The following is a 19,220-nucleotide window of genomic DNA, read 5'->3' as shown; positions in this document are numbered from 1 at the left end:
GGACTTTTTTTTACTACGGTTCTGGGGTGAAAACGAGTTATAGTATTCTTTCATCTTAAAGGGGCCCTGCAATCCTATTTAGGCATCTACCTTTTGCGGTTTCCGCGTCTCTTGTGGTCCGGGCAACCCACCGGACGACGCGGAAACCTCCTCCTCCTACGGGGGTGCCCCGTGGTGTCGAACGCGCGCGGCATGTGATGAAATCGTGACGTTGTTGGTCCTCGTCAGCCGAGGAGAGAGAACTGCCCCGTTGAAATGCCGCGGTCCGCGGGCGCGGGAAAAGGGGGGACAGAGGACCAAGGATGTCATGAAAATTATTATTATTTTTTTTTTTTTGTAATTCTAATGTGCTTATAACTTTTAAAATAAAACAAATTTCGAGGTTCGGTGCAAATAATAAAAAAAAAAAAAAAGCAGCAACAAGTCGTTGCAGGGCTTCTTTAAATAAGAAAAGGACTACAATAAAAGCATAAAAAGGACTTTTTTTTTTTTCGTACTAATGAATTCTGGAGGTTATAGTGCACTTTCCCAAGATTCCCAAATTTAATGCTCAAGAAAACATCACAAATATTAGGCGAAACATTTATTTTATACAAACCACAGAAGGTACACAGAATGACTGTGTTATGATTTACAAAAGAAACAAGTCATTTTCAGTACAATACCAGTAAGGCTTATTAAAAAAAGTAAAAAAAAAAAACTTACATGGCACAGGTGAATAAGTGACCAGAAAAACAAACAAAACAAAAACAGCAAGGGAATTTGGAATTTGTTAAAATTTACATTCCAATTATGTACAAGTGTGCAAATACTTCAAGGGCCAGTAGTTTCATACCTCTGTGCCCACCCTATTTCCGGGCAAGTATCTACTGTATGGAGTTTCCTATTGTACAATCCCAGACATGGTTATGTCTGCGGCAGACCTGAAGCAATGAATAATATGGTTCATTCCAGGGTTCGTCTCAGGCTAAGCTAGCACCCTAACAACCCACTGCTACTGAACTTAAATAACTGGGACACAATCAAAATAGTATCAATCTTAACTATAGCAACCACAATATAATAATATTAATAATAATCATAATAATAATAATATAGGAGGTATTGTTGTAACCATGCTAACATATTCACTGAACTTAACATCACATGCACATCGCGCGCACGCACACACACACACTCACACACACACATACATAGGCCTCAACTGGAACAGGTGAGAAAATAACACAGAAGACAAGCAAGAAAGAAGGCAGACTTTTTTTGGCGAATTACCAAATCAAAAATAGAAGACGATTCCGGCAAGAAAAAAAAATACTAGCAAAAGAAAAAAAAAAGGGGGGGGAAGCCATCTTGTTCTGTGGCGCTTGACTGGCAGTTTGATTTGTGAAATATATTTGTGATAGTGAAATGTCAAGACAGCAGAGCAATAAGCATTGAAAAACATATTTCTTTTCTCTCACACATCACTAATCAACGATGCTGGTCTTGTGGTGCGGTGAACTTTCGGCGAGGCTTCGAATGGTGACAATCCAGATGAGGGTCTGGTAAAGTTTTGCCCAGAGAGCACAGTCACAGGTGGGTAGTCTTCCAGTCAGATTCCACACCAGCGTGGCAAAAATTTACAAACTGTTCTCAGAAACCAGTTTCTCCAAGTGACCCAAAATAATTTTGCGGACAGTGAAAACGCGTCTTCCCCTGCGGTACTGAAACTTTCTGGACAACTCCTATGGCACATAGTGAACACACACACAGATCAGCTCACGTCCTTCTATCAGGCGACAAGATGTTCAATTGAACTAAAGAACGGCCCTTGAAAAAAAAAAACACAAAAGAAAACTGAAAAGACAAGAAGGACCCTGAGGTTTGGTTGTGGTGGTGCTTGCCGTTTTGATTCTCACGCAATTGTCCGCTCTCCCCGTTTTAGGATTGCAATAAGTTATCGGAGGAAGCTAAACTAGACTGTTCTAGAATTCCATGTTGGAAAGACGATGCTTCATGTCGTGGCTGTACTCAGGTGCTGGAAAAGAGGAAAAATTGAGAGAATATCACTTGGCTTGTTTTTCTCGTTTGGTAACAAACGTGCCATAGTCGTAGGTCAATTCTACTAGACTTCAATGGGGCTTTGAAAGGATACTGGTAGTTGGGAACCAGATCACCTTTCTCCCTCTCGTGCAATTATGTCGGATAGGTGTCACTGAAACCTCTGTGTGACATGTACAGACTGGCAGCAACATTGTTGTGTTCTCTTTCCTGCTTTGCACAACCTCTTAGGCTTATTGCCTTAGGAGAGAAAACAAAGTCAAACCTAATTTAATGATCTTTATGCTATGAAAACCAGTGCTACTTCTCTATGCTTTAAAATTTGTTCTAAACTCTAGTTCAAAAATTAAGACTGCAACCATGCAAGTCACAACATGGGGAAAAGCTGTAGACAAGTGCAGGAGACATGCTTACTCATGCAGGTGCAGAGAAAAGCCTTGTGTGTGGAGTGAGGACGTTACCTCTTCCCCACAGCGTGAGCCTTCCTCCGAGTGAGTCGTGAGCGAGTCATTGGAGAGCAGGGAATCGCTGCGTTCTGCCTTGCGATGCTGACGCGTCGTCACCAAGGATGCATCAGCAGTGCAGTCGCCTGTCGTGCTGGCATCCGTGCAGAAGCCACTCTCTGATTGGTGCAAGAAAAATATTGCAATTCCAGTCACCATTGCCATCAGAGATAATACTGAGAGTCAAAGTGGGGGATACCAGTCTTCGTTATGACTGATTCTTTACTGTGCTACTCACTCACGACAAGGCAGCGCGATCAGCGATAACTCAATCGCTGATCGCGCTGCCTTGTCGTTGTCTGAACTTCTAGACAATGATGTCGACATCATTGTGATCTAAAGAGTCGTGAGAAGACATTTTGCAAAGTCTTCTGTTCCTGATCACATCACATCATTACCCTGTCAACTGCAAGCCTCCATGCTCTTATTGTCTTCATTGCATTGCACTTCTCTACCATTTTGCAAAACAGCATGCTAGGAGCAGCAACTGATTCAGGGAAGCATCTGAGTTTCCTCTATGAACTCAGAAACTTTGGTTCAGCTCTAGACTAACATTTTATAATTGCAATTACAGAACTTTTAAAAGTTCCAAACAAAAAAAAATTTCAAACTACATAAGTATGGCAGTCTTCCCCAGCCATGAAAGTCTAGGTGAAATAAGCTGTGCAAGTTTTGCTTCCCGTCTCATCTAAAGACCCCACAAGAGTGTTATCGGTCATTACATTTTACCGGATGGTACATTTTGTTTACTGCGATCCCCTGAAAAATGTATTAACGGGGTTCCATTATACCTTCCTTTGGCCCAACAATGCAACCATGTTTTTAACTAAAACAAAAGAGGAGATGACTGAGATATAAGGAGGTACACGGAGCAGAACAAAATTTATTTATTATGTTTTCTGCATGATTAAGATAAAGTTATGGCACTCTGTTATCAGTAATTAAAATTATACAGATTATGACAAGGCTAGCACGAACATGCATGCGCTGGATTTTCCCATTTTTCTTGCAATCAAATATACCTATAGTAAGTTACAGCTCAAGAAGGTAGGATGAGGGAAAGGAAGGCAGGAAAGAAGCAGACGGAATGCTGGAGGGGAAAGGGGGAAACTTCCTCCTCTCTCCAGCATTCCGTCTGCTTCCCTTACCCTACCTTCTTGAGTTGCAATGGACTATAGGTGAGTCACCTGAAGCAGTAAACTTTGGCGTTAGTTACTGACCTCTATCAGTATAACATGAAAAGGCTTCAATGTTGTGTTCAAGTTTTGTCGTGCAGTGGCATATAACCAGTTGGGTTACACTTAGTTCATAATAGGTAGCTACGAATGACAGGCACAAAACACAGACTGGCACAGCTTCTACGCTGAATCACCTCACTAGTAAAATTGCACAACACTGCATTATTATTAGAAAATTATGATGAAGCACACCATGCTTTAAAGAGACATTAATTATTTAATATTAATACTTTATTTTTCTGGTAGTGTCCAAAAACAGCCATAAAGCCTTCTGATTGAAACACACTGAAAGAGTGTCCCAATAAGAGTGTTCCAATGGGAACACCCTGAAAACGAGTTGAAAGAGCATTGTAGTTGCACATGTACCAACTAAACTTCATACTGGATATTGGGGAACACAAAGGGACAGCTTCCTTTGAGTAGATTTTCTTTTTTAAGTGCCCAGATAAAATGAGACAAAGAAAAAACCAGAATCTGGTCAGGTGATGCCAACTACCCAAATGACCGAAAAAAATTTAAGAAACTTTTCACTGAAGCATATAATAGCCTCATGCAGTGCCTGATGAGCCTATTTTCATTTGTGTTAATTCGGGAACATAGCATTATTTTCACACAATACTTTTCCTAGGTCTAGCATACGAAGATGAAGTAAGATGCTTTTTTTTATCATCACGATTTAGTCAAGCGTAGTATTTTGTCATAGGCGGTAAATCAATTAACGGCCTCTTTTAAAGTTCTTTCAATGTGCAGACGTCTGAAAGCTCACCCGTGGAACAGTGGGACTGGTGAGTCAATGAACGCTGCAGCGGTCTTGGACTGTCACCAGCCTCGAAGCCCAAGTTGAGGGCACAGTACAGGGAGCACTGGCTGGAAGACGATGACGACGATGAACTGCTCACAGAGATGATGGAGTGGGGACGCTTGCTGCCTCCTCCTAGGCCCTCCCGCCCTAGATCCATGGCCAGGATTGGGCTTCTCAATCTTGGTGCAGCTGGAGGGCAAAAAGAAAGGCATAGCAACACTTCAGCACAGTCTCATGACAGGGCTGCTTTTTAGGTCCTAGTAAGATCCAAAAGCAAATTTCATAAAGGCTTTAACATGGAGCTTGTCACTGCCATAAGATGTTTTTGGGATTCCCTTAGCAAAAACATCAACCACAACATGGAAGTTTTCCCAACTCTGCTCGTCATCCATTCAGTCTGTGGATCTCATTTGTTGTGGCAGGTTTACTAGGCATTCAAATAAGTCATGAAGTCTTAGTGACAAAATTGTATTTCCACTGCCTTGTGGTAAAATTCACCTATTGAAGTTGCAATAAAAAATTCAATTCACTTCTGCCCATTCAAAAGAGAGAACTGGACAAAAATGTTGTTGTCTATGGGTTTTATATACTGCACCAACCTGGACCAAAAGTTTCATTCAACCAACAGTTAAATAGAACACCTGGTCCATCAATTCCAATCGAAATTCTTGGAGCTTTTCTCTTGTCAGACATCCACAGTTGCCTTTGTGGCTGAAATTGTCCACAGCTTTAGAAAATTTGTCGACATGTGTAAATATTTTAAACATCCAATGATTTGCAAATAGTGATTGCTATTTGATTTGCAAACGCTTTCACTGTACAAAGTAATGGAGTTTTTCAATTATACAAAAATTATAATGTTTTCAGAATTCTCGTTTCTCGCATCAAGCTTCACAGCATCGTACCAGAGCTTTGGCGTCAAGGTTCACCAATTCTCACTGGCACGCAAGCATCAAGCTTCACTGCTTTGCACTGATGTGCTAGGAGAAACAGCTGACATGTCAGAGCAGGCGCACATAGCCAGGATGTTGTTTCAGGGGGGGCCCACCCATGACAAAATGCTGTATGAGGGGGAGGGGGAGAGGAGGTCCCAGCAAAATGAAAGATTTCAAGGGTGGGGAAGGGGGGGGGGGGGCGGGTTCCCCCCCACCCTTGAAATGTTTCCGACGCGGAAACCTCCTCCACCTAAGGGGGTGACCCGCGGTGCCGAAAGCGTGCGATATGTGACATCTTTGGTCCTGGGCTTACTACTTGTCAGAGCCGCTAAAATCTTCTTTTTAGTCGAAATACAAAATATAAGTGGCGCAAGCCGTTTCAGTTATTTATAAAAGTAGTTTTTGTTCAGTATTTTAGATCAGAAAAGAAACAAATGCAGTTTATAAAGTACAAAAACAAGAAATGACCCGTCGACATACCCGCCACCAATCGGTGGAAAAGGCGGCACATACTAGAAAGGTATAGTGGGATCAGGCAGCAACGAGCGGCGAGCGTAAAAAGGCCCTGGATGTATGCGGCGGCGCTGCAGTCGAAGATCCAACTAGTTTCGAGCGTTCCAAAGGCCTTCGGCGAGCAGCTTGTTTGGCCCTTTGGCGGCATGGCAGCGCGAAGTGGCTCCTGTTCTGAACTGATCTTTACCCGGTGTTTGCTGTCGTTTGTGGCCAATGAAATGTCATGGCAAATTAGTGTTCAATCGCGCAGCAAATGCAATGCGAGCCACCCTGGCCGCCCGCTTCCCATACAGCCAATCCAGAACATGCTCTAGTGGCGCCCTCTCGAGCCGTCGACACGGAGTGCGGCAGCCGTGAGTACCGTATTTGCACGAATATAACGCGAGTTTTTTTTCGAAATTACGTGCTCCAAAACGCACCTCGCGTTATATTCGGAATCGAGTTCAGCCACGAGGCGCGCGAGTCTGGAGAAAGCCAGAGGAGAAAGTCATCCCTCCAGCTCAATGCAAAAGATCCAATGGAAAAAGAAGTGGGGGTGTGGAGGGGCATTTTCTAGCCATGGGGCCACGTGAAGGGGCGAATAGAAAACATAAAAAAGCATTTTTATCGCTATTGTGTTTTTACAACGCGCGCACGCCGCACGCGCGCGCGCCATGCGGGAATGCGGGCACCGGCCAATTCGAGCCAAGCCAAGCCGGGCCAAGTTAAGTCAACACAAGCCAAGACCACCGACCGCGTTTACGCAATCGTGCAACACGAGGCATTTGTTTACGAACAGGGATCAGAACAAGAAGTGTGATCGTGTATCGGGTTCAGCAGTCTTTTTTCTGCCTGCGCATTGTTTAGTTTCTGCTCCAGAGTGGTCTGGTGTTTGTGTGTTGGTGCTTCTGCTTCCGCGCCTTGTTTGGATTGTGGGCTGCCGAGGAGCTCCCACGGAAGAAAAAAGAACTACCAGACAAGCAGGTGCCGTGCTGCTGCATACCTGCGTAGTCGCCAAGTGGATTGTAAACGGAAGGACCTGAACAGTGAGGATGAGTGCAGTCAAAACATAAACTATATTTCTTCTATTTCCATTGACTTTTCACTTCTGCTATGCCCCCGAGTGCGAGAAATTGACGCGGCATCGGTTCGCGTTATAATAGTAATAATATTTTTTTTTCTTTTTGGGCGCATCAAAAACTGCCCCCGCGTTATATTCGTAGTCGCGTTATATTCGTGCAAATTACTCTCTGAGCTCACTACCCCTCCTCTAGTTCACGGCCACTCAAGCAATCAAGGACGTCATGAAGGAGGTTGCTTTGGCTTGTTTCTGTTCTTTTAATTTGCCTATAACTTTTGAAATAAAGCGAAATTCGAGAAAAGTTTAATTAAGTTACTATGTTCAGTGTGCTCAGGTTCGGTGCAAATTAAAAACCAGTAAAAAAAGCCCTTGCAGGGCCCTTTTAATACAAGGCAGTGAAATGTATTTTTCTATAACAAAACTGCTCCTTTTCATAGGTATGCTTTCTAGAACAGCTGTGATTCCTTGAAGTATCTATGTTCAAGCCACATTTTATGTAAAGTGTTTATGGTTTAAAATATTCAAATTTGATTTACAGTCAAATTTTAATATTCATATTTGATTTTCAGTTAAAAACACTTCATTCGCACAACACCAAAATATTGATATACATCTAGCATAAACAAAAAAAGTTGTGAAAATGTCATACTTCTACTCAGCTGCTGGTAGGTGATGGAGCGGTCGTTGATCTGGTCACTGCTGGGACGAATATCAAGGCAAGGCTTGTTCCCAATGCCCATTGACGACATCTCTGCAAGGCGCATCTCTGAAAGGGGACAGCAGTAGGTAGATTAAAATCCCATATCTCAGCGAACCAATAAAGAGAATCTGAAACCAAAGAAAACAAACCTCGGTTTCTCAGTGCCTGCTTCCAAAGTAACTTGGAGATGTCGTGGACCCAGGCACGCTTGACTTCAGGACTGGGGGCTTGCAGCAGGTACACATCGTTCAACTTGCGCTTCCGAAACCAGATCTCAAACTTTGTGGGGCTCTCTCCAACTTGCTCCGTGAGACCGATGTCCGTTGTCTGAAACCAGGCATGTCAAGACAGAAATTGGGACAGGCAAAATAGGAATAGAGAGCAAACAACAGAAATAGCACAACATCTGGTCTGTCATCACTATTCTTCATACTACAAGCAAAAAAAGATTGGTCGATCTTCTTGCAGGAAAATTTGAAGAATGCAATTCACTTTCTCTTCTAGGCAAACATGCTGGCTTTCCTCACCAAACAACTGCATTCTTCGTCAAGGTTACCATCAAATACTTGGTATTTATTAATAACGGTGCCCCTATCATACAGAATAGAAGACTCCGAACACCTAAGACCAAGGGTCTGCCTCCATTTCCGTAAACCACTGTTTCAATCGTGTAGTTCCAAGGGTTTTCCTTAGTCGACAGTGTCAACAAGAAGACTGATGTACACTGCACAGACACGAGAACTGGGTGCAAGAGAAACCCCCACCTTGATGCTGTGTTTGTACTGGTAGATGTCGTGGCCTTTGTGTTCGGGGTCCCCCCTGACTTTGCTGAACAGGATGAGGTCCTCGAACAGGAATACATGGCGCAGCGACTTGCGGGATCTCCCCTGCAGCACTAGAAATTCGTCCTGGCGAAGGAGACGGCCTTGCTCCTTTACATTCACCTGTGGAACAAAATGACAAGTGCCGTAAAAAGCAGTACATTAGCTCTTTCCTGACCACACCCATAGGCCATTGATCACCGGTGTTCGATGGTTTTCAAGCACCGTAACGAAATTAAAGTTAGTGCAGAGAATTCTGTTCCACAATCTCGTGGATGATAGCCAAAAACTATAGTTTCGGTTTCAATGTAGGTTTGAGCTTTATCACAACCAGGTGGGCTGTCAAAAATAGCCCTGGGAATGGTGGTTGCACTTGTCTAACGGCTTGCATCAGTCTTCGTAACAAAGATGGCATTATTTAAATAATTAAACTATATTTTGGCATATGTTTTAGACCTCAAAAGGTCTGGGAACAATTTAAAGGATGTTATAGGCGTCGTTTAACAGATGGTTGTTGGTAAGCCTCACTATAATTTCCAATGCTGTCCTGAGCCAGCGTGCATGTTTTATGTTCCCAACAAGGTGGACAAAATGTTATATGACAAAACCAAGGTTAAACACAAAAAAAGCATTCTGCTAGGGATGTCAAATTTGGGGGTTTTATGTGCCAAAACAACGGCGGGCATCTGGCACGCCCCAGCGGAGGACTGAGGATTAATTTCGACCACCTGGGGGGATCTTTTGATGTGCAACCGAAAGCTCGGTTACACGGCGTCTTCTCCGCAATAAGCCTCCGTCAGATTGCGGGCACCTCGGCCGGGATTCGAGCATCTGCTAGGGATGTAAAGTGCACTATCTGTGTTTCACCAATATAAGTATTCCTTCATTGAAAAGCACACGTGTGGCTAACTCTCCGACGAACTAAAAATAGACAACGTTGAGTATACTATAGCTTTCAGAAGTAATAGCCGTGGGTGTGGGGCACATTTGTTATGTTCTGAATTTTTCTTTTAATTGTTGTTTGATTCTACATAACTGTCGAAGTTTCAGCGTTTATACGCCTTCCGCACATACATTGTATTTTCAAGAAATAAACTTTAAAAATCCTTTTTTTTCCTACTTGTATCAACCTTAGTTGTTTTCTTTTTTTAAACCACTAAATTAATACATTTTGAGGTGTCATATTTCTCCATACATAAATTAGTTAGGGAAAATAAAAGCGTTTGCACAGATGCTTTAAAAATTGCTACTTTTCCCGTGGTCAGGAAACAGTTAAAAACATTGAACCACTGAAGGATGTGTGGTACTCAGGCCAAATGATAAAGCTTGCTGTATTTTACGAAGAGTCGTGCTTCCATGTCTAGTACCGTATTTACTCGAGTAATAGCTGCACGATTTATGAATGAGGCCCTTGCGTCTGCTTTCTCGCAGAGCACATATACAGCCAATCATCGCGTTGCGCAAAAATAACATAGCGAATAATTAGATCGAGAACACAATTCCCCATACAAATGCAAGCTTCAAAGCTGCACAGATATCTTTGCGCGGAGGCGTTATCTCTGTCCTGTAAACCGCTGGAATCATGCTGCCGATTGCGCTGATTGGCAAGCCGCATGCCTCGCGGTAAAGCGAACCCTCCGGTTTTCTTCATAAACAGTGCGGCTATTACTCGAGTAAATACGGTATTTACCAAACAACACTATTCTTAATACAACCCGAAAGTTTAGTACAAAAGGTAAACATTAGAAGCAGTGTGCTACATTTTATGGGCCAGAAAAAGAATATTGATCATTATTTATTATCTTTGCTCATGTAACACTGCAACATCATTGTAAACATTGAGTGATGTTTGTAACACTAATACAAACAAAAAAAGTGTTAGCAACTATGAACACTTTTCTTCCCCAAAACATTTTTCTTAATATTTTCACTTTCTTTCCACTGATGAACAGCATACAACTAAAACAATGAAATAGTTTCCAAAACATTGGTTCTGTCAACTTTTCGTATAGCCTTGAACTAACTAAAATAAACACAGAGCGCAAGAAGCATTAAAAACCTCGGACAAGAAAAAGAAGAAAAGGGGCTATCACAGACTTTCCTCATTTTGCTTGTCTCAGGTACAGAGAGTAGTAATCCCACTCAAAGTTAGAAGTTCTCTTACGTCACACTCTCGCAGGGCGTCCATGCCAAGGAGGTCATTGCCGTGACGCAGCTGGAAGCGCACCATCTCTTCAGCAGCCTGCAAAGTGCATGGCACAGTTTCAGAGTGCTGCTCTAGACAGTATAAACTTGGGTAGAACTTAGTTAATAAGTTACTGGTTGGTTTCTTTTCCCCAGTTGTTACGCTCACCAACGTTGGTGCCACTAAACTACAACAGGGATATGCATATTAAGTTCCCATTAGTTGCATTTGTATTCCTGGTTGTTACGCCCAAGGACTGCCACCCGATGCAACGCATAGGGCTTCCTGGTTGCCCTTTTTCTTTTGCTCCGTTCCCCACCTTTTTTACCCCTTTGCCCCTCTGCTTCTTGGCCAGGCAGGCATGACCTTGGACTAGGCCTCCACGTCTCTCGCAGGTGTGCACTTCTGTTATGATCGGTTCTCCTGGCCCCGCTAGTTTCACTTCAGAATTTCTGCCGATGGGCGATTATGGCACCGCAGAACAGGCTCTCACTTTGAAGGAGAAGTTCATACAAAAGTTTATTTCAGAGTGTCTCTGGTGACCCTAGCTAAAACTCGCTTATCAACCTTGCTTGCCACATACAGTCCAAATATCCAGATGACACAACCAGCAATGAGCTAGAAATTACAAGGAAAGGGAGATGCTTCGTAAAACGGTTAGAGAGTGGCTGCTGTGATAAAGCCGAGCTGCAGACTCCTACTCCCGATAAAATAAAATCACACGACTCTAATATTTTGTCAACCCCGAACACGTGCCTCCACACCACGGAAGCACGTGCACTGCAATGCTCTCATCAAGCTCCACAGCTTTGCACTAACGCGCGCGAGAAAGCTCGACTGCTTTGCTTTGGTGCGCACGTCGAGCTCCAGGGCTTCGCACCGGTGTGCTAGGAGCAGCAATTAATGCAGGGAAGCACCTGGGTTAGCTTGGTGGGCTCAGACATTTTGCACACTCCATAGGTCAACCACATCCTTTGCTCACAATTATAGGTCGACCCCCAATTCGAAAGGACTGTGCTGAAACAAAAAAATAGGTCCCCCTATATTGGAATGAATACAAAAGTTCTCCGCAGCTTTGAAGCTTGTTCCTAGTGCCAAGCTGTAATGCAAAGTTTTCTTCCAAACATGGTGCCTGTAGCAGTAACTATAGTCGCTGACAACGGAAGAACTGCAGGGTGTGACTTATTGTGTTTGCACCTCTAGCTTCGCGATTCGTTCTCTAGCGTTCTTATTGGCCAACGCCGCAATCCCATTGGCCGAAGAGAGATAATAAGACGCTCAGGTCTCGCCACGCCCTGTATTTCGGTCAGTGATTGTAACCAGAGATCTCGAGAGCCACATGTGGCAAAGGAGACAAAGCTCTGCTTACCTTAAGGTCTGCATGTTCTGGCTCCCTCTCTGGACACTCTTTAAGGATCTGTTTCAGCAGGAGGGCATATTTGCCCATTCGCTGAACAGGCTTGAGCAGGTAACTTGCGAGGTCCATCTTGTCACCGAGCTCCAGTTGCTTTTCCTGAAATTGTAAGAGTGCAAAGCGTCCCTATCTCGACCAGATGGGGTACATCCCTGGACGAAATACATTTTTAAACCTAGGCGAACAGCCTGCCAGGCGTAAACATAATTAGTTGCCAAAAAAACAAAACTTACCTTGAAAAACGCATTGCCGTACTCGGACATGAGTGCATCAGACTTTGGCTTGTTCTTGTTGTAGAGGGCATAGAGGTAAAACTGGGGCTCCTGCAAAACATTTTGGGAAAGAATAGGCACTCCAATTCTGTCAGTGATCATTTTTCTTTCTGTATATGTAACTAAAACCATTCATGGTTAACAAGACCTTAGAAGTATTAAAAATTAGTCCATTCATCATACTACATGTGCAAAGGAGATAAGGTAAGCAAAGGAGACTACCATACTGCAAGAATGTGAACAGAACAGATACCACTTATGAGGATTCCTATACACTACACCACTTATGAGGATTCCTATAACACTATACCACTAATGAGTATTCTTATTTCTATTACACCTTGGATTGTCCTTTTTAACCGAGCTCTAGTTGTAATAGAAGACAGCAGTCCTTTTCCAGTCAAATCTGTAGTACTTCCAAGAGTGCCAAAACCAAAATTACTGTATTTACTCAAATGTAACGAGAGTTTTTTTCAAAATTTCCCTCACCTAATTTGGGGGTTTGCGTTATAATTGAAACACCTCAAAATTTGCCTTGGCGGTGTCGCGGCACAGGCTCTTTAAAATGGCTACGACAAATCTCGCGAACTTTCAATCTTGCGCTGGCAACACATACACGCTGGCAAGCCAATCCAATCTTATTCTTGTTTGCGACTCGTTGTGCCCATGTTAGGGTTAGCTTACCCATGTGCCCGAGCACGACCGAGTCCCCGAGTTTCGCGGGCTGCTGCGTCGTGCTTCTGCGACTGGACTCGAGCAAATGAACGCCACGAGCTCAGTACGACGCCCGCTTTAGAAGAAGTGCAATTCTGATGGCTGAGGAAATCGGAAACTCTGCCGCGGCTCGACGGCTAGATGAGACAGAATCGACTATCCGTGGGTGGAGGCTCCAGTGTGAAGCGCTCTTCAAGTGTAAGCCCGGCCGAAAAGGTTTCCACAGACCTCGTTGTGGCCGTCACCGATGGCGAAAGTGACGAGTAAACTCATTTTATTTTTAGAAACTGCAGGTGTTGGCCACTATGTGCAACAATTAAAGGTACTTTTTTCCCCTCACTTTACTCGCCTTACATTCGTGTTCTTTTTTTCTTTTTTGGCACTATGAAAAGTCACCCCTCGCATTACATTAGAGTAAATACAACACACCATCCCAAGAAAAAAAAAGAAAAATGGCGTGAAACAAAATGGGGTTTATATTTTAAGTTTTTCATCTGCTTGAAGTTCTAGTTCAACTTGGCAATAACTTACGTTAATACCATAAAAAAAAAAAAAAATTTAACAAATAGAATGCTTGGATCAAGAAAAGGCAAAAAGAGCCCCTTACATATTGCAGGAAGCACTGTCCAACAAGGAATGGGCAGGATTCGCATTGCTCCAGCTGCTGTAGGAAGTAGAGGCTGTGAAACTCAAAAATCTTCTCAATGTTCCCAAAGACCACATTGCGCTGCCCGCGCAAGGCCTGTGGTATGTCCTCTCGCAGCAACTCCGGAATGTAGCTCTATTTGAGAAAGCAAATGGGTAACCACAAAGACAATGGTTAACACTTGAGGATTAGACAAATCCTAGCCAGCCATTTAGTACTTCTAAACATCCACACAGATTGTTGCATGCCTAAAGGGCAGAAAAAATGAAGGAAGGCTTACCTCAATGATATATTCTAATGACTTGACATAATCTCTTTCAGTTTGTACCATTTCACGCATGATGAGCAGCAGCGTCCTGAAACAAGAATGCCATTGTTGATGGGAAGTCTTCGACAACTCAACTTATAGTACAAAGCCTCAATGACCGGTGATCTCTTGAAAAATGAAAAAGTATCAGCCAAAAACAGATTTGCATACTAGGAACCAAACGAGAGCACTAGAGGTGTAGAAATAATTGAAGATCGAATGAAAGCAACGAGTGTTAAACCTGGAAGCATGAAGCCAATGAGAAATACGATTTATTTTTGAGTCCAGAACATGCCATCTTGCTCATTAAGGAACACACAGAAGCCAAATTAGCATGCCTGAAGTTTGTGAACTCCATACCAGAAGAAAGCATGCCTCACAAGCTGGGCTTAGAGAGCCTCTGTAAAGGCCATGCATTGCATAAATGCAACGTGGAAGATGCAGTGTAGTTAAACAAAGCGGGAAGGGAAGGGGAGGGGGCCTGAAGATGGCTCAGAAAACTCTGCGAGACTAACTTCCGATTCCTCAGCTGTTCCTCGCTGAAATTTGCGTCGCTGACTGCCGAATCCGCAAGCTGGAGTGCCGACGCTCGGGTCAAGAGGTGGCTGTTGACAGGAACAGGCACCCGACTCGAACGATTAGAGTCCGGTGTCTGAGCTTCCCCCTTGGCTTGTTCCGACTCCGGGGAAGTCAGTTCCTCTGACTCGGGAGAGCTAATGGAACTTTGAAAAGGTGCAAAGGAGGGGGACAAAAAAAAAAAAATGTACTCTTTAAAACCAAATTATAGGCAACTCCTGTCTCTAGCACTAAAGGCCCTCGCTGCAGTGAAAATTAAGTCGGTACGCCGGTTTCAAAGACTCACCTTGCCAAGCCATCACTGCCTTCTAGGTCGCCAAGACCTGCAGTGGGGCGGTCCAAGGCCAAGCGCTCATTCTGGGCACGCACTCGCTCGCTGACTTTACTGAGTGCCTCCTCACACAGTTGCCACGTGTAGCTGCGCCTCATGAGTTTACGCTGTGGCCGGCACTGGTGGCCTTCCTTGTGCAGGGAGTTGCGCACTTTCTCCCGGAGTGCGCTCAGACCAGCGGCCCGTGTTCCCGCTGTACCAGCAGCTCCGCCCTCTTTGCTCCGAGCCTCCAGAAAGCTCCGCGAGATGGAGGTAACGGGGCCCCTGAAATGTAGCGTCGTTACTCAGTGTTAAACTCCATCTGGGAGGATTTTAGTACTTTGCCAATAAGCAAATTCAATAAATGTTAAAGAAATCAGTGATGTGATTGGTCCGAGTAATTATGGGCCACCTTTTGGAGCAGCCGAAAGTATGTTTTGGAGCGGCAAAAAGAACTTTTGGCATTAAGCTCACATAATTTTCGCTCTTACCACTGCAAATATTATATGTTAAGATTCATGTGCTGGTTTCCCCAACTGAAAGATGGATGTCTTCTTTGCCTTCCAACTTCTGTGCAACCTTTCATTAGCAACAATTGCACGGCAGATTCAATTCCCTCACACACAGAACTATCTTTTTGCTTGCATGTAGAAGCACCAGGCACGGCAACAATATGTTGGTTGACGAAAAACAGCATGAACTGCTGTAAATGGTTACTTTAGGTGCAGAGTCAAATAGAACCCAAAGAGTATATTCCGCTGAAATAATATTACAAATATAATTTCGAAGATCAAATTGAGGTTTCCTTTAGGTTCTAAAGGTTGTATGAAAACTACAGTTCTTAATTTGGATAGAAAACAATGCTTTTGTCATGAACTTCATGATGACGAAAATTGGTATATGAGCAATAAATGTGCCTTCTTAAAACCTATCCAACCAAACTCATTGAGTACTCTCAAGTTTCCATCCACTGCTTCGGCTAATTTAGTTTTCATTTACTCTATTCATCGTGCTATCGCACAGATGGAACATATATAAAGGAACATATGTAAATAAGAGAATGAACAAAAAATATACCTATAGAGCAGATCATATAAATCTTCTTGCAATACCTTAATCACAAATTTGAAAGAAAAAAAATTATCAGAATATTGCAGTTTATGACATTTCAGAAATTTTTACTGCAAGGTAGAATTGTTACATCAACACTCACCTAGTTCTTTATTATTATTATTATTATACCCAGCACCTGCATGGCAACATCCCACTCTGTAGGAGTTCTTTCCCTTAGCACGCGGGTGTGCTGTGGTGAAGCAAGATATGCAAAATGGCAACGCTTACTCCGCGGCGTTCGCTTCACTGCACTGCTGCACTGCATCGGTGCACGGTGAGAAGCACGCTCAACGAAGCTAACTAGCCTCACCGAATAGACCATGAACATGAGAAATATGGTGAGATTTTAGAGTACTGTCAGTGTTTCATACAGGGATGAAGTCGAGTAGTATGTTATTTCAATGAATAATCAAGTTCTGAAAATTTGCACAAGCCTACCATGTAATTATCTACTTGTGCGGCGGGGCCTAATGCAATTATATTTTCGGTATAATAAAGTGAAATTACGCTTCCGTGCAATGTTGGCACAAATGCATCACATCTTGACAAAATGTAGCAGGGTAAACACTTTGGTGCAGATTGGCACAGTGACCGCACCAAGGAATGGGTGCAGTCCATAATCAATTTCAAGAAGAGATACCAAAATAAAGTATTTATAGTTGTGAACACTATTTCTTGCACCTTAGACAGCATTGGACATAACATCTGTAACCCTTGAAGTTAGCAGATTTCAGCTAACATCAGATAGCTTACTCGTGGCAAAACCTTGGAGTCTCCCTTAGCAAATTTGCCAGTTTATTACATATGAAAAATTTAAGTGTAATGTTCAATATTATGTTTTCTAGGCAATCCCATTCTCTTATTAAAGTGTGCTTAAAAAAAAAACCTGTATGAACTCAGTGGAGCAAATTTGATTAAATTTGCTCTAATAAGAAAATTAAATATTCTAATTAGACAAAAAAAGTGGGGCTGGGAAATTGATCAATTAACCTACTGATTATCAATATTATTTTTTTAACCAGTTAATCAGTAAAATTTTGATGAACCAAAAGTAATAATTACACGCTCTCACCACGCAGACGTGGACTAGTACACATGCATGAAGGGCAAACTTTAGGTCAAATTTTAGTCAAAAGTAAACTGTAAGGGCAAGATTTGTAACTCCTGGCAAGTGCAGAAGGTTACACGTGTCCCAGCCACTTCAATGCCGTTAGGGTGTCCGTTTAGCACAGCAGAGACTATTGTGAATAATCAAAGTAGCTCGCTCTTGCCGGAGAACATCAACAAACTTCTTCGCCTCATGCAGCTGAATATTAATAGTCTGTGAGCGCGAGTGTCTTTCAGCTGTTCTTAATGACTTATACGACGTTGATTCATCATCAAAATTCTATATTGCGCCGTTTATCACATCCATATTCAGCAATGGCAGAAAATATATTATTTTTGACTTTTTTAAAGTATTATGCATGAAAATGAACAAGACCGATTAATTAATCGATTAAATTATGGTGACTAATCAGGTTAAAACTTTTACTCAATGCCCAGCCCTAAGAGAAAAAAAAAGGAGGCCGCATCTCCACGTGGTGAATGATGTTGATTGGGGCGAAGCTCTGGTAGTGCTGATGATACTGATTTTCTTTTTCATAGGTAGTGCTGATGGTGCTGATATTCTTTTATTGCTTGTAGGTAGTGCTGAGTTCCGGGTTGCGTTTCGACTTCATTATTATTGCTTTATGGTCGGTGAAATGCAGAGCCAGTGGTTCTTCTAGCGGATCAGCTTGGATCCGCTAGAAGCCGTGGGAACGCATCTCCACCACTTAAGTCAACGGTACATGTCAGAAAGAGAATGTGTGGTATGGATCGTGGTTATATACGCATTTCAGCCTTTGACCGCAGCGCCCTCTCGTCTATAAACGTTGAGCCAATGCATGCAAAGTTTAATGTGATTAAATACGCATTTAACAGCAGCGCCCTGTCCTGTATAGACGTTGAGCGGCTACATGCAACGTTGGAGTGTAGCGTAGTGGTTAAGACGTCTGCCTCTTAAGCAAGCGGTCCCGAGTTCGAACCCCCGTGCGGGCGTACGTTTTTCTTTTAAAAGTGGGTCGATCCCGGAGGTAGTGCAAATGATATGAGCACGGACGCCGGACGGATGGATGGACAAGGCTAGACCCTAAGGAGCTTCGCCCCTAAAAAGGCTTTAAATAATGCTTTCACTGTTGTGGATGAGGCTCATACTATTACAAAACATTTTCTAGAAGCCCAGCCCTACACTGAGAACAGTGACAGATTCAAAATCAAGGAAAGAATTCTAATTGAGCTTCGAATATTCTTAAAGTAGGGAGTTTCACATGTTGGTAAGCAGATGACAATATAAAGCCCACTTAAACCCATAGCACTGCATATAACTAAAAATAATATCTCTAAAATTAATCCTAAAATAAAAGGTTTACGAGGGGAAAAAAAGACTAGTGAGGAACAAACATTGGAAGCAGCACCTCACATACAGTACATAACTGCAGAAGCTCTACTTCAAAGATACCGATTCTTGACCTGCAAACAGTGCCGCAGGCTAAATGCACCTTCTATTCTGCGCACACATATGAGCAAACAAACACACCTTCGTGTGAGGTCATCCGTGATGAGGCCCTGGCTCAGGAGCTGCTCCTCCTTCTCCTGAATGTACTGCTCCAGCGCCAAGGAGTCCTGAACGACCGAGGTGCCACCCATTCCCGAACCGGCACCGGTACCCGGGAAAGCAGTGTAGGAATTCATTGGTGGAGGAGTTGAGTAAAGGTGCGGCTGGGTGGTTGCAATGGATCTCCGCCGCACGAAGGAACAGTACGGCGTGCTGGAAGAGGAGGGAGACCAGCTGTTCTGCTGGAACAGCGTGCGTGACTCCATCGGCCCGTGGCTGGACCGGAAGGTTCCAGAAGGTACCGGGGACTTGCGGCCTTCCAACTCCAGCTGGTGGCGCGCACGTGCGAGCGTTGCATGACGAGCTTCCATCAACTCCACGGTCTCTCGGCACCGTGCTTGCGCCGTCTGCAAATTTGTATGAGCAATGCTCT

At 43.4% G+C, this 19,220-nt stretch overlaps 1 protein-coding gene across 1 annotated transcript in view; it reads right to left on the bottom strand.

Annotated features, from left to right (window-relative positions):
- Positions 1 to 568: 568 nt before the first annotated feature.
- Positions 569 to 19,220, bottom strand: part of LOC8036433 (puratrophin-1) — a 164,026-nt gene continuing 145,374 nt past the window's right edge. The window contains exons 12-25 of the mRNA XM_042287382.1: positions 18,770 to 19,194; positions 15,013 to 15,321; positions 14,666 to 14,872; positions 14,124 to 14,199; positions 13,805 to 13,978; positions 12,445 to 12,534; positions 12,167 to 12,310; positions 10,777 to 10,854; positions 8,556 to 8,735; positions 7,941 to 8,118; positions 7,741 to 7,857; positions 4,548 to 4,772; positions 2,502 to 2,662; positions 569 to 2,017 (exon numbers count right to left, since the gene is read on the bottom strand). Coding sequence (XP_042143316.1) covers positions 1,994 to 2,017; positions 2,502 to 2,662; positions 4,548 to 4,772; positions 7,741 to 7,857; positions 7,941 to 8,118; positions 8,556 to 8,735; positions 10,777 to 10,854; positions 12,167 to 12,310; positions 12,445 to 12,534; positions 13,805 to 13,978; positions 14,124 to 14,199; positions 14,666 to 14,872; positions 15,013 to 15,321; positions 18,770 to 19,194 — 2,388 coding nt within the window. The 3' untranslated portion in view covers positions 569 to 1,993. The remainder of the gene's footprint in view (positions 2,018 to 2,501; positions 2,663 to 4,547; positions 4,773 to 7,740; positions 7,858 to 7,940; positions 8,119 to 8,555; positions 8,736 to 10,776; positions 10,855 to 12,166; positions 12,311 to 12,444; positions 12,535 to 13,804; positions 13,979 to 14,123; positions 14,200 to 14,665; positions 14,873 to 15,012; positions 15,322 to 18,769; positions 19,195 to 19,220) is intronic.

This window comes from Ixodes scapularis, unplaced genomic scaffold (genome assembly GCF_016920785.2).
Source record: "Ixodes scapularis isolate PalLabHiFi unplaced genomic scaffold, ASM1692078v2 PGA_scaffold9__187_contigs__length_104089568, whole genome shotgun sequence".
Classification (NCBI taxonomy): domain Eukaryota; kingdom Metazoa; phylum Arthropoda; class Arachnida; order Ixodida; family Ixodidae; genus Ixodes; species Ixodes scapularis.
The sequence above is the reverse complement of the archived record's forward strand: the minus strand, read 5'-3'. Positions and strand labels throughout refer to the sequence as shown.